This window comes from Phaseolus vulgaris, chromosome 9 (genome assembly GCF_051622355.1).
Source record: "Phaseolus vulgaris cultivar YP4 chromosome 9, ASM5162235v1, whole genome shotgun sequence".
NCBI classification, from domain to species: domain Eukaryota; kingdom Viridiplantae; phylum Streptophyta; class Magnoliopsida; order Fabales; family Fabaceae; genus Phaseolus; species Phaseolus vulgaris.
The window spans coordinates 10719093-10737418 of NC_143506.1; the positions used below are offsets into that span (position 1 = coordinate 10719093).

General features: G+C 28.4%; 2 protein-coding genes and 1 pseudogene across 5 annotated transcripts; 2 read left to right on the forward strand and 1 right to left on the reverse strand.

Moving 5' to 3' along the window:
- Positions 1-257: 257 nt before the first annotated feature.
- LOC150025154 (uncharacterized) lies at positions 258-1132 on the forward strand. The gene has a single exon (XM_090295468.1). It carries the CDS (start codon positions 378-380, stop codon positions 864-866), a length of 489 nt encoding a protein of 162 aa, XP_090151594.1. The 5' UTR covers positions 258-377; the 3' UTR covers positions 867-1132.
- Positions 1133-2097: 965 nt separating this feature from the next.
- On the reverse strand, positions 2098-6119 carry TFIIS (transcript elongation factor IIS). Of its 3 annotated transcripts, none has more exons than XM_068623999.2 (3): positions 6003-6119; positions 5724-5897; positions 2098-3300 (listed from the first exon to the last, which is right to left on the reverse strand). In XM_068623999.2, the coding sequence occupies exons 2-3, from the start codon at positions 5877-5879 to the stop codon at positions 2350-2352; spliced, it is 1107 nt and encodes a 368-aa protein (XP_068480100.2). In that variant the 5' UTR covers positions 5880-5897; positions 6003-6119; the 3' UTR covers positions 2098-2349. The 3 variants fall into 3 exon arrangements, with proteins under 3 accessions (XP_068480100.2, XP_068480101.2, XP_068480102.2); XM_068624000.2 differs by having other exon boundaries at positions 5724-5903; XM_068624001.2 differs by having other exon boundaries at positions 5999-6070.
- Positions 6120-10085: 3966 nt separating this feature from the next.
- LOC137820976 (uncharacterized) lies at positions 10086-12742 on the forward strand (annotated as a pseudogene). Its single transcript, XR_016515788.1, has 2 exons — positions 10086-10468; positions 12617-12742. The product of XR_016515788.1 is annotated as an uncharacterized LOC137820976 (transcript).
- The last annotated feature ends 5584 nt before the right edge of the window (positions 12743-18326 follow it).

The window sequence follows — 18326 nt, forward strand, 5'->3', positions numbered from 1 at the left end:
CATTGTCAAAAAGAAATCTTATGTAAATAATAAATATAAAATACTTTTATATAGGTTTTTATGTTTATTTTCTTAATATCTAACATATATAAATAAATTTCATAGTATATAATTTCATGGATTATGAATTGATAATTCATAAGGTTAAATTAAAAAAATCACTTCTTAATATAATTATTTAAAATTTATTATAAAATGTTATTACACTAGCAAATAACCTTATATAAACCATGATTTGGGTATCTATACTAGTCAATCTATAACGTCCACGGTAGTGTATTCGGTTTTTGTGTCCTTCACGTATTTTCCAGACAGAAGCTTGGATAGAAATAGAAAACGAAGCTAGTCTTGCTCCTCCAAAAGTCATAGCCAAAAAAATGAAGGTTTCTTGCTGCCTTGCCATTGCACACAACGTCTACCAACCCTCTCTTACTTTGAGAAACATCAACAACAGCCACGTCGTTTCATGTCATCAAAATCCTTTCACTTTGAAGGAGAGGAATTGGGGGTTCAGTGTGAGCACTAGGTTTTGGCCAAACCATATTTTATATTCAGTACAGGAAATAAAGAGTAGTGGGAGCTTTGTGGTGGGATGTGGAAGTTGGAGTTTGGTGAGAGAGTTGGAGCAAGAGTTTGAAGCTGAGATGAGGAGAGAAGAAGGTGGAGAGAGTGGAATGGGAAGGTATAGGCACAAATGCAGAGAAGGTAAAGGGGTGGTGGACATGTTGGAGTGTTTGGAGAAGGAAGCTATTATGGGTGAAGATGAAGGAAAAGACCCTATGGATTATAACCGTAGGGCTCACATATTTCATGCAAGCTCTAAAATCTTCCAAGCTCTTAAGGAACTCAACGACAAAACCCTGTGACTTCTTTTATTTCACTTTATGTAGTTCAAATAAATAATGCTATCAAGAGAATAATCACCAATTGTATCTTCATTAATGGTCGTTTTGTATTACATTACCGTGTACACATAAAAAATATCACTGCACTTTTATTGTCTTTCGAGGTTGCTTTGCTACTCTTCTTCTGCATTTTCATTCATTTCATCCAACTGTAACACCATAGCTTAGAACTCTTTGTAACACCAAAGAGTTATTACATTTTGGTTTAAAGTTGTTTCTTTGAGTTTCTCTGCTCTTCCTCACTCTGGTTACTGTAGTCACTTTTACGTTACTGCAGCCGCAATTAGAAATTTTGAAATCTTAACCTAAAATTTCATTTAATATAATCTATATTTCTTATTGATTGAAAAAAAAAACATATTTACAAAATTTTTATGATTAAATATATCATTTATTTTATTCTCAATATTTATTTTAAGTAATCTATTGATTATACACATAAATTTTTAAGAGATTTTTATTTATTTTTGCAATATATTTTTCTTAATCGAAAAATTAAAATGCTTATTAGAGTTTATATTGAATAAATAGAAAGGGAAAGGAGACGAGTAACCAAAACTCTCTTCATATATTTAATAATAAATCATTTAATTTATCTTTTAGTAAATAAGAAATCATTACTTATTAACTAATAAAAAAACTTCAAATCAACTAGCTATCCAATAAACTCCATTTTACACATTTTCATAATAATATCTAAAAGGAATATTTTCATTATTCTCATTGGATATTTTACTTGTAAATATTAATATTATAAATATTATATTTAAATACTCGGACATTATCGTATCCACAAAATGAATTTCTATTTCTTATTTTACAAATTAGTTTATAGATATAAATGAACTATTAAAAAGTTTTGAATAGTTTAGATTTGACTCGTATAAATAATTAAATATCATTTCAAACTTAACCAAGCAAACAACATAATTTCACTTACTTGTGCTCCTCTGACATGAGAGGCATGTGATGTGGGTTTCTCTTGCACGAATCTCCCTTCCCCTCTGTATTAATCTACCTCCAAAAATATAATGCAGCTTAAGACAATATCTGGGATAGCTGTACCAGGAAAACGAAGACCCTACAATATACAACGCACTTCTGTTTCTGAATCAGACCTACCTTTTCATTTTCAAATCATCAAGGTTGGATGGCATTAAGTTAAGTTCTATAGTTACTAATGAGCAGAAGCTGAGAAAAACAATGAAGTAATATTTTAAGAGATGAACTTCTAAAGTTACAGCAAACTACAGTAATGCGGAAACTTAAAACCGAAAAAGAAAAAAGAGTACATTTTTCTGCCTAAAAATTTTCTACATGTAACAGTCTGATAGAAAATTCTGGCACGACTGCTATTCGGAACCACAATGACACTCGCACCTTCATACCCTAAATTGGTAACAGATGGCAACACCTCTAGTGTGACTAACCAGTCACAACTGCACTAACAGAACTTCCAACGGTTATTGCAGACACAACAGGTGACATAGGTTGTCATAGGTTCATCAGCACTGCGAGTCTGCATTTGGTAATAGGTGCACTTTCTTTGACCGCATCGCCCGCACTTAAATTGATCGGTTGTAGCTTTTGGTTGACCTCCACGCTCACATTCAAACAAAGCTTTCTCAGTGATTTTCTGATTTTCCTGCTTCCTTTGCTCACTAGCCATTTCTGCTGAGCTCATGTTGATCAGTTGCTCAGGCTCAACAACACCAAGCAGAACTTTTCTCCGAAAATCAGGGTTATTTGAATCCTTAAGGTTAAACATTAAGGACCTGTACTTGACCTTCTGCGCTCCATTGGAAGGACCCCATTTTTCAAATAATACAGACTCCACTGTCACAGCAACTCGAATAGGATCAGTATCATTGACTATCGCTACAAGATCTTCATCAGCCTCTCCAGAGACCTTGGCCAAAGCCTCATGGAGAAGTTCCCTTATTTTGTCTCGCGTTGCATCATTAGATTTGATCATAGTTGTCAGCTTTGGGGGAGTTGCAGAACTGGACGATATTTTCTTTGCTCCAGAAACTGGCTTTACCTCCTTGGCTGACTTTTCCACCTTGACACTTGCAGCACGATCAGTTTTCTCATTCTTGACATCATTTTGTACCTTTTTCATACTTTCTGCGCCTGACTTTGATGTTCCATTCCTATCATGTCTCTCAGCCTTAACAGTTTCACCTTTTTCAATCTTCACTGAAGGACTCTTCTGCATTTTCCCAGATTTAGATCTCTCCCCGTTAGCTGATTCAACCTTACTATCAATACCCCCGTTTTTATTTTTGCTTGTTTCCTTGATAATTATTCCTTTCCATATCTCAATTAGGTCAACAGCAAAAGCCCGAATTGTCTGCCTTGGGTGCTTTGTGAGAACTTTAAGATGTTTCCCCACCTGAAAAATTACATTAAAAAAAATATAAGTTTGAAATCAATAAAGATTTGAGATCAGTTTCGTCTTCACATACTTTTTTGGGGGAGGAATTCACTATAAATGAAAAATATATGCTAAACCTATTCCTAATGTTTTTCTCCCCAATTTAAGGCAGGGATACCAAACTGAATCGTGAGGTGATGTCATCCCCATCCCATCACATGATAAGAATACAACGTTCACAAACACAGAAGCCAGCAACATAATAATATCCATAAACATTCCAACGTTTTTATACAGTACAAATATTCTAGAATATTATTTTTTATTAATAAAAAATACTTAGGTTTCTGCACTATCTGATTTTATATTTATTTTGGAGCTCTAACTTCTTATCCCCATTTTTACCTCTGAACCGATGGATCCTCCACTGTCAACTTTGGATATATAAAAAACTTGAATTTAAAAATTAAAAATTACAATAGAGCTTTCCAATATTGTAGCATTATGCTCTGATTATTAAGAAAGTACATATTTACTAAGCAAGGATGCACATATATCCACCATAATGAAATTATAACAAGAAGCAAGTTCAAATTGAGGTCCATCTTCTAGAGCATTAGCCCACAGAGCACAGAAGACACATAGAAAGGGAGTTTTGTAGTGTCAATTCACTAAACTAGTGTTTATCGTGCAAGACCCAATTGTTACATGCAAACAAAATACTGCACATCTGCAAATCCATCCTAGTAGTAAAATTATGTTAATTGACATATAATGAAATTTGTCAAAGAGAAAAGGTAACAGTACAAGAAGGAGGAGTCGAAAAAATCCTTGAACATAGAAGTAAAGGGAGTGAGGAAGACAAAATGAATGAATATATTTCATTTACAGATTGATTGGGATATAAAATAAGTATGATTTGATTTAATTTGAAAATCAAAACTTGTGCTCGGAATGTTAAAAGTTGGGAAATCCCACAATTTTCAAAACTTTTGATTAAGAAATGTAATGATATATATGATATAAAGAGCAGGCAGTGCACAAGGCTCCCACCTCATGAAGTTTGGAGAAGGTAAATGTATGCAAGTGTGCAACCTTAATTGCGAGTGGAGAGGTTTTTAACCAATGCAAGGTCACAGGGCATCAACCATAATGTTGTGTCTTGTCCTTAATCAGAGATATTATATTGAAGGATAAAATGTAAAATAATAAAAGAAAATAAATTATACTTTTAATGAGTTCCAATCACGAGGGGTTTGATTTCAATGTCAAATCACATCTTTTCCAATTCTAACGAATTCACACACAAATAAATATTGCTTTCCATAATCCACTACGAATCCCATAACAATTCTGTCATAGGTAAAAAAATCCAAAGTGTGAAACTATTAAACAATTCATTCTGCCTGGCACAGAAAAAATGTAACCCCTAAACATATCAGTGGATAAAAACTAGTGATGTTTTCAAACTTCCTCATACTCTAGTGTACTATGCACATAAAGAAGTCAATAATGAATTTGGATCCTCTCTGATTAGTAATGGTTATAGAGCAAAACTTCGTCCTGTTAAGTGAAAGCCTGAGTTTATGTCAGGCTTTACCAGGTCAGGGACTACAGATTCCACCCAAAGTTGTGTGTCTTTTTTTCTAATAAAATAACAGTGTCATGTTTTGGGGTAAACGGAAATGATCCGAATCCTAACAGAAATTCCACAGCTAGCAGCACCAAATAATAGATCCCAACTACAAGGACAACCTCGGGAAACTCACAGTTCATAGATTTTATATGAACAGCAGTAACCTTACAACACTTGATAACTCCAGCTTCATTCCCAGATTCAGGACGATACTAAAACTCTTTATTGAAGAAGTTAGTTGAAGGAACATTATTTTTATAACCCCGACATTATGAAAACTTAATCTTAACACTTAAACATGCCTACACTACAGTTCACACCTTAAAACTGTAAGACCCAATTCCTCTAATGCACAAAATATTACTCTAATCTTCTCAATTAACCTTCTATATAATGAGTAATCAGAAATTTCACCCTGTCCCACCCACAAACACTCAAGAAAAAAATATAGTGTTTCTTCCTTCTTTCAACGACAAGCTATTTGCAGAACCAAGAGTAAGAAAAAACCCAAATGATAAAGCAATTCAATTTTATTTAAATGCACATAACACACCAAAAAGAAAACATTACACGGTATAGAGATGTATTGGGTTTTCCATTGGGTTTCCAAAGGAACCCTAACAGTTATAAGACATGAACCACCTCTCATGACTCAACATTGCAAGCACATGTTTCACACACACAAACACAGCACCTCAAATTGCCAAATCATCCCTGCCCTTTCTAATTGAACAACAAACCCCAACAAGAACACAAAACATAAAAAGGACAGAAAACCTAAAAGGAAAAAACGAGCAAAAATGACCTGAGTGTTAACAAGAATCTTGTAATTAACGGGAAATTTCTTAAGCTGTTCGAGGGCATCAATGCATCGGCTCTCCTCATGCTTGGCGTCTCCGGAGAGGACCGCATCAGCTGCCTTCTTCGCGGCGTCATACAGTTCCACGAGATCCTTCTCCATTAAACCCGACCCCTCCTCCTGATTCTCCAAGCAGATCAAACCCGCAATAAAACAAAACAATTAGAAAAAACGAAGAGAAATTTCGGAAGGAGACATTAGAGAAGAGGGTGAGAACTCACTCACCAGAACGGTGCCTGACGCTGTTCTTGTTCTTGTCTCGTGGCGGCCGTGTCGCCAGTGAAAGAAAGAGAAGAAATTTGAGACAACGAGAGAGTGTCAAATATAAACGGATGGATCATCATGGATTAAACAGATCAAACGGTTGGTATTGAGTCTTGGGTCTTAGGCCTTCGAACATTCTGGATCCGGTAATTCAGATAATGTTAATTTCTATTGAAAAAACAAGAACATATATTTTTTTATCATTATTCCTGATTTCCTTTAAATATAATTAGATTAATGTAATGAATTTTTATGTTTTTAGAATGAATCAATAGTACATAAAGTTATTCAAAATTATTTTTAATTGGTTGAGACTATAAAAAAAAAGGTTATATACACGTGTATTAAAATAGTTAAACTCTTTTAACATGGGGATGGATAGTGTTAGAGTTTAATAATCACTTTGTTGTGTTAGAGTACATCGTACACAATTCATGTTGTTACATAGAATTAATTTCAAAGTAAAATAATAAATAATTATTTAACACTATTTCTGTTTTAGAAAAATATCTTTTAATTGACAATTATGAATATTGAATATAAATTTTGATGTGGGTAGAATCTGAAAAATACTTGGCGTCTATAAAGAGTTTTAAGCATGAACTTACACGTACCAGAGTTACTTAAATTAGGAAAAAAAAACATAAAAGGTCATCTTGGATTTGAAGGGGTTAAACCCATTATGGGAAACTCTTATTTGATTTTTTTATAAAAATATTTTAGTGGAAACACACATTACTCACAAGGATGTTCTTACTTTTTTATAATAACGTAAAAATTATTTTTATCATAATTTTTAAAATAAAAAATAATATTAAATTTATAATATATATATTCATAAATAATTTTATTATAAGTAGTTAAATAAATTTAAAAAATAATTATAAAACTTAAAAAATAAATGAATGAAATAAATTATATTGATAAGAATAAAATTAATATAGAATTGTATACATTAAAAAAATTATTATGAGAAAGGAATTCTCCTTGTTAATATATAATATAGTAATATAATATATAATATTAAAAGAATGTGTTAGTCTTTCTTGACAGTTAAAAGAAAAAATTTTAAATGTAAATTTGTTTAGATTATTTTTATATGAATAGAAAAGTTGAAAGTTAAATATGTCTTTTATTATATTTTATTTGTTGTTTTAATAATATTATTTTAGTTATTTATTTTTATTATAAGAAAAATGTAAATATTATATTAAAATTAATGAAATAATTAATATTTACTGTATTAATTTATTTCATATAATTACTTCTATATTAACACCTCAAATATTTTTTTCTCACCATTCATACCTTTTTTATTTTATATATATTTTTTCTTTGTTTGTGTATTTTTTTAACTTTTCTTTCTTTTATTCCTTAAAAACAAATAAACTTTTAGCATGTGTTGTATTAATAGATGTATTGTTGATAACGGTTTGGCGATATTATTTTTGTTTTGATCCACATGTTTGTGCAGAGGACGAGGAAAAGTGTTGAGAATGCCAAACTTATCCTAGCGTATATGCAAAGAAATAAGGTGAGAGTCCAGTGTCATTTTTCAACTTTGTCCCGAAAATGATTTGTGCATGTTAGTATTTTGATCATCTTGTTAACATACATAATTGATTTTGCATAAAAAAAAAAACAAATGTAAGGATAATCGATTTTATAACTTAAAATAGAGAATATTGATTAAGTTGAGAACCTAATCAATTATAAGTGTATTTTTTTTAAGATAATCAATTATGTGATTAGTGTTGTTTGTGCCCTAATCGATTATGGTAGCATAAATAAATAGGTAATTGATTACCATTTGAATAGTTCTTTTTCCTTAATCGATTATGTTTAAAAAATGTTTGGATAATCGATTACCTTGTGAATAAGTCTTCTTCCTTAATCAATATTACTTGAAAAATATTTAGATAATCGATTATTCATGGTATGTGTCATGTTTACAATGTCTTATTTTAAAAAATTTATATATTTATTTTAATAGGACATTAAATAAAGAAATATTCATTAAGAACCTATTTTATCTAATAAAAGAAAAAGGTAAAATATATTGATATCTTATATATAAATATATATGAAAATAGTAGGAATTCGAAATATGGAAAATAATTCAAAATAAGATTAAAAAAGTTTTTGGTCATTACTAATTATAATTTTTTTAATTGCTATAAAAATTAACAAAATTTAGGGTGTATATTTTAATTCCCATTATTAATTTGTAATAGACTTTATAGATTTGTAAATGTCACATGAGTACAATTTGCACTAATTTTACTTCACCTTATGTGTAATTATTTTTAAATTAAAACATTATACTTATTATTCTAAAGAAAACACTGCCATTTCAATTAAATAGTTATTATTTGAATAAAAGAAAAAAAATCATTAAAAAATATAAAATATATTTATGTTTTTTTAATTTGTAAAATATTGATTACGTTTATAATAAAATTGAATTTATCTTTATCTTTTAAAAATTTAAATATATTTTATATTTTTGTTAGTAATAACCCATAATTTTGTTCTTGGATTGGTGTCAAAGATGTCTTTGTTTCTATATTTCTTGATTTTATTGTTATATTTGTTAATTTTTTTAAGTCTTCATCGGAATGGTGGTATTTTCAAAAGATTATTCAACGCGCTCAAATTAGTATTCGGTAATTGGAACATTTAATGTTATTAAAAATGTGAATATAAAAGTGATAAAACCACTGTTTAAGTAAGTATGGATTAACACAACTCTTAAGATTAATTTTAGTTTAATATAAAAATAAGAATGTATTAACATATTTTAATTAATTTTAATTATTCTTTATTTATTCATCGTATATGTGTTTAATAAAGATTTTTCTAGATAGTTTGGTTTTTTTGTTTCTGATGTAGTTTGTCGAGGAGAAGACATCAGGTCGAAGATGTTAGATTTTAAAATGTTCCTACTTATAAGAATAGTTAAGAATATTTTGAAATTAAAAAAATTAGGCCATTGTAAATTATTTTAATATTATTGTTAATGTTTATGAAACTTATACAACATCAAAATGTATAATTTGAACGACTGAAAACATGATTGTAGTTAGTTTGATGGTAAGAAATATGATGGTAGTTTTTTAACTTGATTCCAGGAAATTATTTGAAAATACATTTCAATAGTACTTAATAAATTGAAGACTATTTGTGAAAAATATATTTTTTAACTTTTTTTCATTACATTTTGATTTATAACATTATCAAAGACTAATTTGCTTGACAAATTATACCTTCAAATTCTTTTTCCATCTTTTTTTTTTTATCTTTCAAAGATTGGTTTTATTATCAGCACTTCACTTCAATGACAGAGGTTACTAAATACTAAATAATTTATTCTTGTACCTCCTGATTTCTATGGTGAGATATAGACTTTACTGAATATTTTGTAACGTCAAGTGAGACAACATATTAAAAGTGTCATGTTGCTTGCATTTTCGTAATTATAAAAAATATTTTACTGAGTTATAAACCAAATTAAATAAATTACAAAACAAATTATCCAAAATCTGTAGTTAATATCTAACTAAAGAATACTAATTATTTGAATAACTAAAAAATGTATATCATTAAATTACATATTAAAAAAATGAAAATTAAAAGATAAATTGGAATTTTTATTTATATTTTTTTCAAACAGTCATCTAACTTTTATGAACAAAAATGAGGATTCCATCTTTTGGTAACAACTTTGATTGAGGACTTCTCCTTCACTAAGGACATCTTCGTTCCTAATACGAAGGTTTATAAATTTAAGTTCCAGATCTTATAAAATCTATTAGTTAAAATATATTAATGACATAAAATTCAAGACTCTACTTCTTAAATAAAACCATGAGGCCTATAAGAACTAAAAAGTATTTTTTAACAATCAAATAAAACATTAATTAAAGTAATTTTTATATCCATGCATTGGAATGATAATTACCAAAATATCTTAAAAATAGTGTCGAACAATGAAAGCCAAAAAAGAAAAACAAATTAAAACTTCTTATAATATGGAGATGACATTAACCATATCTTGTGCTCAGTTTTATTTTATAGAAAGTTGAGAAATTCCAAATACATCTTTGGCAGAGAATGCTATCGCCACAAAAATCGATATGATGGAGCAAGAAGGAAGTTGATATTAAACAAAAAAATCCGGTAAAACCACCAGGACAGAACATTAAAATTCAATATCCAAATTTATAGCATAAAACAGGTGCTAGAAGACCTCAGCAGAAAATAACATTATTCAACTGTTATTCTTTGACTCATCCTTCCAATGATCCCAAAATTAAAAACATTCTTCTCAGATGCCAACTCATTTTTGCTCAGGTTCTGGCTTCTCAAAGAAAGTCTTCTTCAACCATCCCCATGGCTGTTAACGATTTAAACAATGAATGAATTAGGTCCGCACTCAAAACCAACCAGAATCCAGATATGAATACACATATATAGAAGAAAAATAACTTACCAAAATAGAGAAACCCATGAATAGGCATTATATTAATACAGTCAGGAAAGATATTTAAGCAAACTTCCTTACAACATCCTAAAGAGAGTTGGCCAAGAGCACTGAAGCAGTTCAATTGAAAAACTGGACATATCCAACTTGAAGTATATTCATTTGGAGCATTATCACAGTGCTTTCTACACATTTAACTATGTATGTCTTGTTCATCATGTTAGGTTATTCAAAGATAAGAAGAAAAGAAAAAGAAAGATCATATACTGAGGTATACTACAAGAAAGGGACGACGATATGTAGAAGAATCATAGGTTGAGGAAGACAAAATAGAAAATAAGGGGAATATTCATGTCATTAAGTCTTGAGAGCAATATCAAAGGCTGAGCAGTGAATAAAAGAGGAAGGTTTGAAATTGCAGAGAAACGAGAGTAGGGGGGAGGATAGGTAGTGCAGGTGGCCATGGTTTGAAGAGAAAAGGTTTGGACTAGAGGTTCTGAGCATCAGGACTATCTAGATGCATTTTTCTGTTTGAGTGAGGTGTAGCCTCCATTGTTTTTAGCAGTGAAAATCTAAAAATCAATCCCTAATTCTATCGAAGTCATTTGACACACGTCATTACAATCAAGAATCATATCTTCAAAAGGTTGGGATCATTTCATTGTCCCAAGCACCTTTGTTTTTCATGTAGTCACTCTTCACACTCTAAGATGAAGCACGGGAATATGTGACGAGACAGCATTTCATTTTATTTTTTCTGCCGTGACAAGGGGAGAACATCAAATTCAGCAAACAAACACAGTAAAAAGTACTCATCAAAAGCAGAACATATGAACCAATTTTTGTTGGAACTTGAGAGTACAATTTTAAGTTGTAACAGAGAAGATTTTTAACATTATCAGAAACAAAAAAACTACCAAACACATTTGGTCAATCATAAAGCAAAATAGCAAGTTAAAAAGTATGAAACACCACCGAATTCGGCAATTATTAAAAATCATTGAAACATGAATGAATCTTGAATAAACCAACTATTACAATTATTTTAAAGTTTGGTAGAACTAGTTCTGATCTGATAGTTTAAATTTTAACCCTTAAATGTTATTGATACATTGGTCCAAACTAATTTTAACCACAAAAATTGATTCGATCCGTGTGTCACAGTAAAATTGATTTGGGTGGTAAACAAGCATGCACTACATTTAATAAAACTATGAAATTGATTTGGATGATAAACAACCATGCACTACATTTAATAAAACTATGATGTAAATACTTGTATACCATCTAAAATTTCTGCAAGAGAGAGAAGTGCTAGAGCTAAAATAGAGTTTAAAATCTCTCCCACTGCATCAATGAACTTCTGATAAGAAGATATGACAACCCAATTTGTCCACTTTCTTTGCATTCCAACCACATAGGATAGGAGGGAAGGAAGGCACACAAAGTCAAATGAAAGCGGTAAAAAATCTGGTTTGTTTTTCTTCATTCCATTCATCCTTCATTCATATACAATGTTTGAGTACATGAGTTTCACTCCTTAATTTCTTTTTAGAAAAAACTTCGTTTAATGGGGATAATAAACTGAAATTGACTTGAAAATCTCACCCCTGATTTTTTCACAGCCTGAGATTTAACAAAGTAAAACAAAATACCTCAAAGTTTAATGCACAATACCGCTACACAAACATAATTCCAAATGTTGACACAATTTACCACGAGACTGCAAATAAAAACCCATTAACCAAAATCAAGCATGTGATTGTTGAATCACCCCTTCAGACAGCAACATCGGAGATAGTTAAAAAAAAATCCAAAACGTAAAATAAACAAAATCCAGCAAAAACCATTAAGTTTAGAAAACGAATTCACACAAGGCAATCCAAATATGAGTTTTCATCAAAATACACAAAACACAGAAATTCAATCACTAAATTTCAGATCAATATGCAAAGTCCCAAATGTGAGGAGGCAAACCAGACATAGTGCGCAAATCCTTGACATCAAGGCAATTTCGGAAGCCAGAAATTAAAAAACAAATGAAAATCGAACTAACAGAAGGGGAACAAGAATGTTAACCTGAACAAGGTAGAGACCGCCGGTGGCGGCAGCAACGCCCCACATGGCGGCGGCTTTGACGTCCACGGGTTGTATACGGAGCCTCGCTGGTAAACCGGCCATTTTCTCGAATCTCAATTCTCAAGTCTCAACTGCGAAAGGGAACCCTAGAAGCAAACCTTTGATTTCAATCAATTCTAGATACAGAATTATTCTTTATAAGATGAAACATTTCAAATGATTAAATAATATTTAATTGTTATTTTTTTTTTGTTTTATTTAATGTACAAGAAAAATAATGCTTAATATATTTTTATATAACGTCAAAGAAAAACAATCTGTGCACAAAAATTTACATATAAATATCATAATTTCTTAGATATATATAACAGGCCATCAATTTTGAATGAATTCTGTTTGACCCTTCACCAATGATTCCTTGTTTGTTGGTTCATTTCGGTCACATCACAGCAAGATTGTTAGGTTATTTTCAAAAAATGCAAACCTATTTGGTAGCTTTAAACTTAAAATTGATTTGGATTTATTAAATAGTTGATAATAAATTTGAAATAAAAAGGGTTAATTATAAGATCACTAGTTATAATTATGATTAATTGTATGTTTTGTTAAACATATATTTAATTTATTATAATTTTAAATTGTTGATTTTTACGATTAATAATTATTATTGTACTTTATGTTTTAAAGGTTTTTATTTATTTTATTAATAGTCCCATTCTTTTCTTATATATTATATATAAATCACTTAAGTTAATAAAATTTTAATATTTCTTTTGTTAATAGCTGACGATATTTCATTCCTTTTATATTTCATTAGCCAAAAAACACATATTTATTCATATTTTTCTAATTTTATTATTTATGTGAATAATTAATTAAAAAATAAAAGTAATATAATTTAAGAAACATATATAATTTTGTAAAAACTAGTATTTAAAAATTATGGATATATATATATATATATATATATTTAATTATTTAAAAATAAATACAAATTATTCAACTATTTATTTTATTAAATTATTTATTTATTTATTTTATTTATTTATTAAAAGGTAGAATTACTCAATTATAAAATGACACTAAAATAATTACTAAATATATATGCTCTTTATATAATAGTATAGATAATTTTAAATTAAATTAATATGATATTTTAGTTTTTTAGAATATTTCACTGATAGTATTATTTTATTACACTGTAACATTTTTTTTGCAAATTTAATAAATAGTATATTTTTAACTGGTTTATTATTGTAAGATTTGCTAACATAATATTTAAGAATAAATTGACATTTAGATAAGATATTTACAATCTAATAAAAATAAAAATAAGTTAAAAAATAATAACTGAATTTTAAAATTAAGTAAAATGAACTATTTTATAGAGCCTAAGTTAAAAAAATCAAGTATAATTTAAATTATATATATAATAATCACAATAAAATATTTATAAATTTAATACATTATTGATATTTTCTCTTATTTATTGATATATGATAACATCTTATAAATTCATCAAATTCTATATTTTTTAACTAATTTTTTGGTATAATATATAAATATGAATTTATACTTAGATCTACACATACTATGAAAAAAAACTTAAAATAAATCTTTTATGTGAGTTTTAAATTGTCATAGATACAAATATAAAAAGTATGTACTTTCTATGTCAAACCTAAAATATTTGTCATAAAAAATCACTTTTTATGATTGTTTTGTCTTTACATTCATCATAGAAAGTATTATTTTATATGACATATAATGTTTTAACCGTTATAAAATGTGTTAATTTTTATGATGGCTAAAGAAAAATCAATAAAAAAAAATATTTTTTATGACAAGTTTAACAATAATCATCATAAAAATTTGTATCTTTTTTAAAAAAATTGTGATATATTTATTTTCATATTTCAATAGTATACCCTATATAATACGAAAATTTCAAACAAATATTTTCAAAATAAAATTTTAACGATTTAGCACATAAATAATTATAAATTTTACTAAATATTAATATGTTGAAGTCATACAAAATTGTTAAGTTATTCTAACATGATAATTTACAATAAATACTTAAAAAAAAAATGATGTTCACTGCAATTGAACCCCTTATAACACTTCTATAAATAGTTACATATATTAAAGTTTTATTAATTATAAAATCATAAGAAACAAATTTTGATTAAGATCATTTATGCACTTGATCAATTAGAAAATCCAGTTGACAACTTTCGATAAAAAATGTTAATATTTATATCACTAAAAAGAATTATTAAATAAAAATTAATTCTAAAAAAATTAATTATATTAATTAAATTAATTATTATTTTAGAAACTTAAAAAAATTATTATATCTAAATTAGTTTCTATTATTGAAAAATAATTTATAAATTGGTATTTGATTAGTTATCAAGATTTAAATACTAAATTGAATATATACAAGCAGTACACTCATTCTAGGTCTAGAGATAAATAATCAATCAATAAATAGTAGAATCATAACAGACAAAACAACAACAACAAAATAAAGGTTATTCACTTCTATAAACAGAAACAACTAATAATTAGAAAATACACCATTAATATTAGGATCCTTCTATAACGATAACTTTGATATCCATATCCTTTAATATGTCACAAGCTGAACAAATATTGATGAGACCCAGCTTAGAACAAATACTCTTAAAAAATTGAGGACTTAAAGCTTTTGTATAAATGTTAGTCGTTCTATGGTGGAAATGGGAAGCAAATGGATGAGACCCTTCTTTAGTTTTTCTCTAACAACGTCACAATCTATTTTTATATGTTTTGTACGCTCATGAAACACTGGGTGGATTTGCTACGATGTATCTTGTCGAGTCATTGTCACAGTATAAACGAGATGGTTGTTCAAAAGGAACTTTGAAATCTTGAAGAAGATAAGTGATAAGTTAGTCATTGAATTTCACATGTAACAGTGGTCATTGTCATGTATTCAACTTCACAATAACTCTTTGATATTGTTCATTGCTTCTTTGATTTCCAAGATATGAGAGAATTCCCAACATACACACTAAAACCAGTCACTGATTGTGATACACACTAAAATCAATCATTGATTGTCTTGAATAACTGCAGGTGTCTCAATCACTATCGCAAAAGGTTTTGAGATGAGCATAAGTGTTGGAAGAGAAAAATAAACCAAGACTGGGAGCTCCTTTAATATATCTGAAAATTTTAATCGTTGCAGTATAGTGAACAATTGTAGGCTTAGCAAGAAACTGAGAGAGTTGTTGTACATAAAATGTTATGTCAGGTTGAGTATTAGTGAGATACATGTTTGCATGCTAAAAGACATGCATACGTTAACAATTCTAATGTATATTTCCTTTGATTCACCATTATTCATTTCTTACTTCTTGCTACTTCTAGACCAAGAAAATATCTTAAATACCCAAGATCTTTAATCTTGAATGTTTGATTAAGGCTAGTTTAATTTGAGCAATTTCTTTTTTATCATTTCCTGCCAATATTATATCATCCACATACACCAATAATGTTGTAAAAGATCCTTCAGAAAAATTAATGAACAAGGAATGATCATTCATAGATTGAGTATATCCCATAGAAAACAAAAATGATGACAGTTTGGCAAACCACTCTCTGTTGGCTTGCTTAAGGCCATATAAAGCCTTTTTTAGTTTACAAACTTTTCATGGTAGAATAGAAGTCAATCCAGGAGGAGCAACCATGTATACATCTTCTTTCAAATCTCCATGTAAAAAGGCATTGTTTATGTCTAATTGTTTCAATTCTCAATTATAGATAGAAGTTAGAGAAAGAAACAACCTTATGGTGGTCATCTTTGCTACCAGAGAGAAAATATCAAGGTAGTCAATGCCTTATGTTCGTGTGTATCCCTTTGCTACTAACCTTGCTTTATACCTTTCAATTGTCCTATCAACCTTATATTTTATTTTGAATACCCATCAAAATAAGTGTTTGACTCTGATATCATGTTAGAGAGTGAACTTTGCCTAACTCAACCCCATAAAATCAGCTCGTGGGGTGAGGTTTGCACCCATTTATATTCAATGAAATATTCTCATCTCTAATCAATGTGGGATCTCCAACACACCCTCCTCATGCCGAGAGTGACAACTCGCGTGTGGTGGGACAACATATTATGGGTGGTCCGATAACGGCTCGATAGCGGGTGACCTGATAAGCTCAACAAACATTCGTTAGGATAGACTCAAAATGGATCTAATACCATATTATAAAATAGATCAAAGATGAACAAAAGAGTAAAAAGTAAAAGTAAGGCAAAGGATATGAGAATGAATATCTCTAATACTAATATTATTCCATTGTGATAAAAACAATTAGTCTGAATATATACAAACAGTACACCCATTCTAAGTCTAGCTAAAGAGAAAAATAATCAATCAATAAATATTAAAATCATAACAGACAAAACAAAATAAAGGTTATTCACCTCTATAAACAAAACAAAATTATTTTTTTCTTTAAAATTGATGTTTATTTAATATTTTTTTAATAGTATATATATATATATATTAAATCATTAAAATAAAGCTTATTTATCTTAAATAGTTTAAATTAAAAAAAATGATTGGATCATAAGAACTTATTATTATTTAATGGTGGGAAAGAACAACATCTTCTTCTTTCTAGTGCATTAGGCTTGATCTCTTCAAATCAAGAGTTTCGTTATCTCCATTTGAATTAAGATCATCATTTAAAATTGCATTCTTAGTGTCCTTGTTTAAGTTTTTTAATATTCCACTCATAATCGGAAATATCATAAAGTTCATACTCCTCAAGTTCTTTTTTTTACCATCTTTCTCAACCAAATCTAAATTACGCATGACATAAACAACATCATTCATTGTTTATTGTTTCAAATAATTTTTTCTCTTTATGTAGACTTGATACAAATAAAATGCAACCATACACCTAAATAACTACTAATTTACTATATTTTAATTATAATTTTAAGATCAACTTTATAATTAAGATAATGGTACAATTTAGAATTTAAAAAATAACCTACAACATATATATATATATATAGATATTTATCTAATCTTTTATAAATAATATTTCATAAATATTTGTTGCAACCGAATTTCATGTCGGGATGATAAAGAAAGACTTTGAAAAATAAAGGAGTTGTCACTATAATTTATTATAAAAAATTACGGAAAAATAAAAAATAAGATCTATAAAATGGAATTTGGAGTTCGGAAGTCGATTAAATGTAAGGAAGATGTTAACACCATGCAAAGTTTATCAGAAGATGATATCTTTAATTAGTTGTGCATAATAAATGTACTTTTTAAAAATATTTACTTTGCCTAAAAAAAGAAAAAAAAATGTAAAAAATAAAGAATTTTTAAATTTTTTTTTTATTTGAGTCCAACAATGATTTGAACTTACTCTTACATATTTTTAAATTAGAAATTACGTTGTTCTTAAGGTTAAATATTTTTGAAAAAGTAAATTGGATAAGAATTAACATCGCTCTTTACATAATTCTTTAGGTCAAAATATTTTTGTGTTTGTATTGATTATTTTTTTAATTTTTAATTTTTTATATTTTCTATAATTTTTTTTCATTCACTGTTTAAAGTATAAGAAAGTGCGAATAATTATATTTAATACTCTTATAAGTCATGCAGTACACTGCAAGAAAATCATGAAATAGAAATCAA